Source organism: Dendroctonus ponderosae, unplaced genomic scaffold (assembly GCF_020466585.1).
Source record: "Dendroctonus ponderosae isolate FM_Combo_2020 unplaced genomic scaffold, Dpon_F_20191213v2 Dpon_F_20191213_5, whole genome shotgun sequence".
NCBI lineage: Eukaryota > Metazoa > Arthropoda > Insecta > Coleoptera > Curculionidae > Dendroctonus > Dendroctonus ponderosae.
The window spans coordinates 10,884,709-10,894,213 of NW_026018715.1; the positions used below are offsets into that span (position 1 = coordinate 10,884,709).

Below are 9,505 nucleotides of genomic sequence, written 5' to 3' on the forward strand. Positions count from 1 at the left end.
TTGCAATAATCTTACGCCACCCTTGCACAAAACGACGATAATTTTTCTAATTTCATAGACAACAGAAGACTGTATTTTTTCTACATAACCCCCCTGAATTTAAAGCTGGATCCGTCCCTGCATACTTTATTGAAAACACAAGCTTTACCGTTTGCTGTTTGTTTGTGTTATTCGTTAACAGAATGCGGCACAATCATCCTGCTACCTTGTCTTGCTCGATTCTTTATTAAAATTGCGTTCGAGTTCGTTTGCATCGGCACTTGTTACTAGCAATTTTTCGATGTAAAACATGGCTTTTCTTGAATCTCTTCTAAGTCTTCAAATCAGGTGGGATTTAATTCAGCTCCAAATTTTTATCATCATCAAGCATCAGAATGCCATTGAGTTTCCTCAGTCACTTTCGTGATTTTTTTTAACAAGCATCTGTTTTTTGTATTTCCCACATGTTCTTCCTCTTGTTTTTTCCTGCTTTGGACCAGTATCTAATTTTTTTTCTGGGCATCTGATTGAATCTGATCAAAACACTTTCATTTGAGGTGTCGCAAGAGGGAACTCCCCTTTCCGTTAATTTTTAAAATAAAAATGACGCCCAGACGCCAATTTGAAAGCGACTTTTTAAAAATGTATGTAAAACAGTAAATCAAAAGTCCAGGCCTCAGTTTTCAGAAAAATAAATGGAGACTAACGTCCACACTGTATATAAATGTGAGTGGCGGCCCGAAGGGAATGAGTATTAGCCAAAGCATGTTATAATACCTTTTGTTATCAGCGTTTGTAAGCGCTCGTCATGCTAATGCTTGTTTTATCGGCAATATCCTGTATTAAAGTTTGTTGGAATTTCTTTCGATAGCAGCAGGAATATCGCCACTAATCAGCGGTAGAGTACTCAATTCAATTTAATGGGAATTTTTAATTAAAGCAAATCATTCAGATATCGGCAGCGTATTTCTCGCATACTCTAATACTGATTTAGGACAAGCAGCTCCCGATGATCTTCAAATAGCCCTCAGCCATACCTTTTTATTTCCCATTAGGAGCGGGCGAATAAAAGTGAACAACGTTCCGGCATTGTGTGTATTTATGCCGCCCCCATGTTTTCCCTTTCCGCTTTATTCCCATTTAAAAAGCGGGCCAAACTCATTTTTGTAGAGATTAAATTTCAATTTCGACGTTTTTTTCGCGCAAATAGAGAAGCGCGAGCAATACAAACAAAAACTTGTACGGATACGAATCGGCTATTTTACCAGCAGCTTTCCAATGAATATTGCCCGTGTTTCGTTTTTTTTTGGCTGGGAGTGTGTTTTTCGCTCGCAATCACCAGAAAGAGCGGCGGGTTTGGGTGTTTCTGATAAAATGGCGAAGGAAAGTTGGCTGAATTTTCAAATTAGCTTTAGGTTCGAAACTGGAACGAACTACAGTGCAGCCACAACATTCTTTAATTACATTTTCAAGTAGTAACGATATGAGAATTAACCGAAGTACAGCAGAGAATTGAGGAGGACTGAGAAGGCCCAGTTAACTTACGGAGCTTTCCGTCCAAATACGAGCGATTAGACCCTCAAAGACCTAAAAAATCCTCCAAAATGCCCTGAAAACTACAACCCATCGCTCTAACGCCCTGATCTTGTAAAGGAGGATGCAGATTTTGCAGTGTTTTAGAGCTTATCTCAACGAAGAAAGTAGTTTGCCTGCACTCGTTAAAAATGTATTTAAATTCAGAAATTGGTCAATCGCAAGCAACATTTGCAGCTCTTCATTCGCCCCTYTGRTTCGGCACGAAGTTTCTCAARTTMAGTKCAATTTTGWWCMWCWTTTMAKCAWSAWTCTCTYCATSAAAACRAAGAAAACRAGAAACGGTGCGAAGACCAYTAAATTAACTGAAACTCGTAGAAGCTTTAKATTAAAAATACATATTTGTGTTTTAGGCMAACAATTTTCGGKGTTTATAAGAACTTTGAATAAGAAAATTGATTCCAATTTATAAAATCTGCRAAGTAAAGTATTYCTTGATTCTTCAAAATTGCCYGATTTATTYSAAAAAGTGGRAATTTGTKYACAAATAATAAGTTTTGCTCTSAAGCAGASTGGTRATCWTTCAAAAAATTTCGRAGCAAAATCGGYSAAATGAGTATTTTTSAGTTATRAAAGTTMYATTTCCTGCTTWTYACTTRAAAAAGCAAGATTTGTTCSCTGTCAGTACTATAATGACTTTTTCATTGAAAAATCGCGAAAAGTTTTCCAAATTTCTAGAAAACACCGAATTAATGAAGCTATTTGCTAAAAACAGTTTTTCCATAGTTCTAATTTTTAATCGAGACTTTCGGAAAATTACTAAAGGCTCAAACTTTGTGACTTTCAAAATCTTTCTAAATTTATCAACTTTTTACCAAATAATTGCTGTAGCGAAAGTCAATGCATTTTATTGGCAAACTAAATAAAGAATGTTGAGGGCTTTTCGTTTCAGCCCATTATTAAAGTGCCAAATATTCGTTTAACGTTTCACTGCTTGCTTTACGTCGAAAAATGCCAATTTTTTCTATTGCTTTTGCCAAAAAAATCGTTTTTCCATGTTTAAGTGAAGCTTATTCCACATTTTCCCGAATTCAACCCCGCATAAGTTGATAAATTGCTTTATAGGAAGAACGTAGTTAAGTAAAAGTGAGAAATTGATCTCAAATAAGAAATTTAGCGGAAAGAAAACCGATGAACGAAAATTTCTTTTAGATCAAAGGTAGTCAAATTTATGGTTTCGAGTAATAAAAGTTCCATCTGCTGGTTTTGACTAAAACGATCAATATTTGTTCGTTGTTGGTACGATAATCCATTTTAGATAAAAAATCTCAAAAAGTATACTAACTTTGAAAAAATGACTTCTGCGAAAAACAGCACGTTTTTTTCCGAATCATACGTTTAGCTCCAAACTTTCAAAAAATGACTTCACGCTCAAACTTTAGAGCTTGCAAAGCCTGCCTAAATTTTTCCCTTTCTTGCCAAAGAAGGGTTCGCTGTGAGCACAGATCAATCCTTTTTATTGGCAAACTAAACCGGATGACTTTCTTCCACTTCAGCCAATCAGTCGTTTAAATGCTTTTTTTCACTTGCTTTGGCCCAAAAAAATCGATTTTCTCATGTTCAACTATAAGTTTATTGCAAATTTTCCAGAATGCAGCCTCGCATAAGCTGGCAAATAGCCCTTGTAGGAACAGCGTGATTAAGAAGAGAGCGGGATGAAGCTCAAAAAGCCCGAAGCTTAACTAATCGAGTGTTAATAAATTTGCTAGCAAATTCCGGCAGAATAGTGCTTGCAAAGAGACCAGTGTTCGCGCAAATATCGACTTCTCCATCATTAAGAACAAATTTCCTTAACCAATGAGTTTCTGCCTGGATTTTAGGTCAGATATTTTGCAATCTGATCTCATATTGCTGACTGAATGTGCATATATGAATTCTGCATAATAAATTCAAGTAAAAACTTAATATTGGTGCTGGTTACTACTTCTGCAAAATAATGCAAGTGATTTGTGCAAAACCTTAAAAATACGATGCGGAAGTAATACATGCTCCTCTTTTCTTGAGCAAAAGTTAAAAATCCAAGGCATTTCACAGCAATTTTTATGTAGAAATTAGTCTCCCCAAGTTCAGTTTTTTAGTTAGTTAAGATCAAAAACCCACTGTTGAATTTCGTCCAACTGCGATCAATGCTAGTGGAATTGAATGGTAAAAGGGCATAACAAAAATCCCTAATTCAAAAGTGCAACTATTTACCGTCTGAAGTCGAATAGCATGGCGTGCAGACGAATATTTTATTTAAAATGCAATTCCATTACTTGGGCCATTTTATTACGCTGAATGCAGTCAATCGCGACTCGGGCAATTTTAATGGCAATATTGGATTGGGCGAAGAAGCAAACGCAATGCAATCGCAAACATTTTCGAATCGGTGAATGGAGGTAAAATTGACGAAATCAAACACCCTAAACAGTGCAGGGTTTTTCCACAGTTTTTCTCTGCCGTAATTGAAACGGATAAGGGCGCATGCAAATTACCAATTCGCGAGTATCTATCCACTCACCATTTCTGTTCTCGCTGTCGGCCGGCTTCATTTGTATGGGGTGATGCATCTGAAACAGACAGATTCGATAAATCAGAGGTGACATGTTTGGACCCCATTTTGCATGTGGGATTTCAATGGCAAACTAAGGGGAAAATTGACTCTTTGGGCACTAACAAGCGATAAACCATGTAATGTGAATGGATCACAATCTACGCTGTTCTATTGAAAAAAAACATTCGGTGCTTCATTTGAATGGTTATCTACTTGGAAACGGCTCCAAACCACAACCGCAAGAGTAAACGACTGCAGAAATTGCAATTGAAAAAGCATGTGCAATTGTTCAGTTAGCGTTTGTCCAGAGTCATCTTCCAGAGCCGCTGAAAAATAAGGATCGGACTCATTCTGAGTGAAACCTTTCTCTGGTTGCGCCAATACATTTTCTTTTTGCCCTGTTAAATTTTCAAGCTACCACTTGCTTCTTTTGTGTGAAAACTAGCTTTTCTTTAACAGAGTTTGGCACGTGCTAATGACTGCCTCCCTTAAGAGTCTTTATGAGTCTAAAAAATTAGAATTTCCCCAGGTTCAAGCGAATCTTTGCCAGATTATTGTTTTGAACCTTGTTGTCCGTGCGCTTAAATGTCCAGAGGTCCTTTGGTTCAATTAGGAGAATTCTTTAAATCTGCAGCTTCAAGCGTTTTTTTTAAATTATTTTCCAGAACATCTGATAAATCTGATCGGACCGAACTCGAGTGAAACTTTGTCAGCTTGATAACGCAAGTGTTGTTTTGGTTGTTTCGCTCGTCGAGTCAAGTTTCAGGGACTCTAAAAATCAGAATTGTCCAAGATTTATGACAAGTTTCGCCTGCTGGATTCCAGGAGATAAAATTTCGGATCGCCACTTACTTCTGTTTGCATAAGAGAATTGTTTGAATTGGCCAACCACATATTTTATTCCATAGCAATTTTTGCACGCCCCTGTTAAGTCAGGATTAAACCGAATTTGAGTGAAACTCTCTCCAGTTACTAATGTAAACCTTGTTTCAGTTGTGCTAAAATTCCAGATTGCCACCACCTTTGGTTTCAAAACTATAGTGTTTTGATTGAGCCTTTGCCAGTAGTTCCGATTGTACTGCTTTAGGGGCTTGAGAGCGTCTGAGAAATGTGCGTTGTAGTATATTTGAGTGAAACTTTGCCTCATCAATGACTTGAATATTGGTTTGCAAATGCTAAAGATTCAAGTCGTCACTTACTTCTCTTTGAATATGGGAATTTTTTCAATCTGCGACTGCAACTGTCTAAAAGGCGTCTTTTTCAGGTAATTTTGTAGAGCCTCCAAGAAGTCAGGATCAGAGATTTGAGCGGCACTCTGTCTAATTACTGATATAAACCCCAAACAGTTTGGGTGTTTTAAAATTCGAGGTTGCTACTTCCTTTGGTTTGAAAACCAAATTATTTTTAGTGGGTCGTTACAAGTGAACCTGCCTATTTCCTTTAGAGCTATATTTGAGAGACTCTGAAAAATCCCAGTTGCAGTGGAATCGAGTGAAACTTTGTCTCGTGTTTTATTTCAGTGCTAAAAAGTTGTCACTAGCTTTCATTTGATAAGGGGATTTTTTCAAATGTGTCTAATAAATGTGTTTGCAAGTGTCTAAATTGCGGTTTTTCAAAGTCAGTTTCTAGACCCTCTGATAAATTACGATCAGAAAGAAATTGGGCGAAACTGTGCAGGATTGATAATTTGTGTTTTCTCGCAACAGTGTTGAAATTTCGAGTTGCTGCTTGCTGTTGTTTGAAAACTAGAGTTTTTTTTAAATGCGTTGCTAGTCGCCTGTTGTTTTCTTTTAGGTTCGTGGTTGAGATACTCTGAAAACTAAGATTTCGATCAGATTTGAGTCAAACTTTGCCCTGAATGTTGGGAAGACACCACGTGCGTAGATTACCAGGGGTCAATTACTTCAGTCTAAATAGACGCATTTATTCAATCTGCCCCAGCAAAGCACTTTTCAAGGCATTTTTCTAGAGCCTCTGAAAAATCAGGATCAGAACGAATTCGAGTGAAAGTCTGGCCATTGGATAACACGACTGTTGTCTCAACAGTGTTAAATTTTCAGCCTGTTGCGTGCTTTAATTTGGAAAATACATGTTTTGGATGAACCTTTGCAAGTGCTTCTGATTGTATCGTTCTAGAGTCGTGTTTGAGAGGCTGTTAAAAATCCAAATTAGACCCGATTAAAGTGAAACCGTGTCCAGTTATTGCCGAAAATGTTGGCTTCCATGCAGTAAGACTTCGAGAGGTCAATTGCCTCTCTCAGAGTGGAAATAAAGAAAAATGTGTCTCTGCCGGCGTACGTAATTGCTGCCCTTTGGACTTAAGTTTGAGGCTTCTGAAAAATCACAAATACTCTGGATTCTACTTAAACCTAGTCTGAGCGTTGATTTGAATGTTCCTTTTACAGTGTTAAAATTTCAGGTTGATGGTATTTTAGGTTTGCAAATGAGATTTTTTATGGCATATGGTTCAAACAGTCTGAAGTACATGACTTTGGTTGCCTGATGACTTGAAACATTTCCTTTGCCTAAAACATCCAGAAAAGCGTACAAGGACAAAAAGAAAAATAAAGCCATTTTAATTTTACATTTGGCAAATTTCCTCAATACCGCAACTTAATTAGTTTATTTCAATTTTCCTTGCAAAGCCACCGTCCCACAACCAAAACCGTATTCTTTTGCGAAACGAAATTGAGAAGAAAGAACGAATGATGTGTTTTTCCCTTTTCATGTCGTATTAACGACGTTCTTTGCGCAATCCTCCAAAGCAATTAAGAATATTATTTTAAGGAAGGATCACCGCAATTCAATTTTATCGGTCCTGGGGACGTATTTACTTTGAGCCCTCGTAATATTACTCAAATAATGAGTGAAACAACCGAACTCAATTTGGCGCTTTTCCCATGATTAGTTCGTCGAATTTTGAAACGCAAACAGCCGAAGAAATAATGCGATTCCATCGATGGCAAACAAAATTGCATAAAAGTTTCCACATTTTTATTGTGGTCCTTTCAATGCCTGTCGTGTCCATGAAAATGCTCGTTCATAAAAATGCAACCCTTTTCCGGGGCTCAGGTGTTATTAAGTCTGACTTTGATGTATTCGCAATATGCAGCATGAAGATGAATTTGGAATGTTGGAAAAACTACTGGCATAATCAAGCTTGATTTGGCAACCGGGAAATGGTAAACAGAAGCGACCTCTTTTGCTCGCATAGAACCCTTCAAACAATTTTGAAAAGTTTCACTTATATTCACTCTGATTCGTTCTGATACTGATTTCTCAGAAAATGGCTTTGAATAAAAGGGGTTCGGGCAGGTGCAGTCGCACATAAAAAATTTCCTTATCTAATAAAGTTAAGTGACTGGGTGAATCTGTAGCTGATTGGCAGCAAATATTCTAATCTATCACAAGGCAAAGTCTCACTCGAATCTACTGCAAGTCTGACTTTGCAGAGGCTCTTAAACACAACACTAAAGGAAACAATCAGAACCGCTTARCCTACTCAAAATCACATAGTTTTTATAYCAAAAGAAGTGGCAATCTATAATGTGAACACAACTTTGAAATGTGAACAGAAGCGACCTCATTTGCTCGCCCTCAAACAAAATTTAAAAGTTTTAYTCACATTTCCAAATTAATCTATAAAAATATATGCTAAATTCTAAGTGGTTGGTGAATAAAAYTTTGTCCAATACATGCRCACATAGTCGTCTCCACAAGCGATTTATGRCTAGGCTGTTARAAACCTAACGTGATTCGAGTGTATAAACTACTCATCATCAGGGACCCAGAGTCTGATAATGAGTAGTTTATACATTCGAAACATGTTGGGTYTCAGACAAATKTGTAATAAATTGCCTGAAGAGAAGACTGTATTGAAGAGAAGACTGTGTGTATTCTTTGTCAAACTTCTCGCTACTTTGCAATATGAGAACAATTGCAAAACGTTATAAACTTTTCTAGAAAACATCGAATTAGCGAAGAATTTTCAATGCGAACTTTTGGAAAATTAATTGATGTTAAATTTTGTGGCTTTCAAAGCCTTTCGAGAATTTTCCAGTTTTTGGACAAAAAAGACTACTTACGAGTACCTTAGCCCAGAAAATCGTTTTTTCCATGTTTAACTCGAATTGTATTCACAGGATGGGACCTGGTATAATTTGGCGAATATGCCCTTATAAGAACAGCTGCATTAGGCACATTTAAATTAAAAAATTAGGGGCCTTCGGGTCTGAAAATGAGTTATACCCTCGAATCATGTTGAGTGTTTCACAGCCTTGTAATAAATTGCTTGTAGAAAAAGCTGTGTGTTCTCTGCCAAACATCTCTCTATTTCATAATTTGGAAACGCAGCAGACAATGCCTGATGATGGAGTAAAGTCGAAACTTTTCAGCTATTTCGGTTCAAGTGGAATGAATTTGGAAAATTCCATTCCACGTCCAATAATAGCAGCATTCAGATTACAATAGTGGATTTATTAATAAAATTGACGGCAAACTAGAAACAAAAATAGCCAGTTGCCAATTTGTATGACTAATGGTCACTTGCGGGACGACAACAAGGCAATTCCTGACTGTGACATATTAATTCTTCCATTTTCACGCTTCATTTTGCGAATACATTAAAGCGCTGCATTAAGGGCACCTGAGACCCGACGTGCCGGAAAATATTTGTCCAGGCTGGATTATATAGGCTGGCGTTTTCATTAGTGCGACGATTTTTTCCAGGAAAACGAGCAGCACATGCCTTATGAAAAAATGAACAAAATATGGACAAATTCTGCAGCAAAGGGAACAGCATTTGAGGCGAAGACAGCGCTCCTTCTCCAGTTACTGTCATCGGTTCAACAGATTTAAGTGCAATTTTTCAGACGTAAACCTCGTTGCCATAAGCCTAATTTATAGGAGCACAACGAATGGCCGGAATGTCAGCCTGAATTTATAATGCTGTTGGTGGCAAAATGTGATTAATCTGTCCTACGCACGCGATCTGATTTATGCGTGTTTGAGCACTTTTGTCTCCCAAGATCAGTGGTTTGGGCCAATTTTTTCGGCTTTCAATAATTTCACCGTTACGATTTATGGCTTCAATTTATAATTATTTCCCGGCCATTAAGCGGGAACGGGCAAATTAGCGGGAATTATTAAAAATTGCAGCCAAAGATAAATCGAAGCCGCCATAACAATTCCGGTAAGTAGCTTAAAAGTAACAGACCGCCATTCGCCTAATTGGGGTTTAAACGATTTATCTCGATAAAAGTTCACTGTTAATAAATGAACTAAACGGGCATTATCCGCGGTGAAACTAGGGGTGGGGAACCTAAAGAAAAATTAAAACTAGCCGAAGAAGAATTAGAGCGGCGAAGGCTTCATTGAAGTGCTATTTTGTTGAAACAAGGG

At 37.4% G+C, this 9,505-nt stretch overlaps 1 protein-coding gene across 8 annotated transcripts in view; it reads right to left on the bottom strand.

Moving 5' to 3' along the window:
- Positions 1-9,505, bottom strand: part of LOC109546617 (CUGBP Elav-like family member 1-A) — a 208,588-nt gene that overhangs the window by 49,899 nt on the left and 149,184 nt on the right. For all 8 annotated transcript variants that reach the window (XM_019917629.2, XM_019917626.2, XM_019917630.2 and 5 more), the window contains one exon: positions 4,073-4,121. In XM_019917629.2, the coding sequence (XP_019773188.1) occupies positions 4,073-4,121 (49 nt within the window). The remainder of the gene's footprint in view (positions 1-4,072; positions 4,122-9,505) is intronic.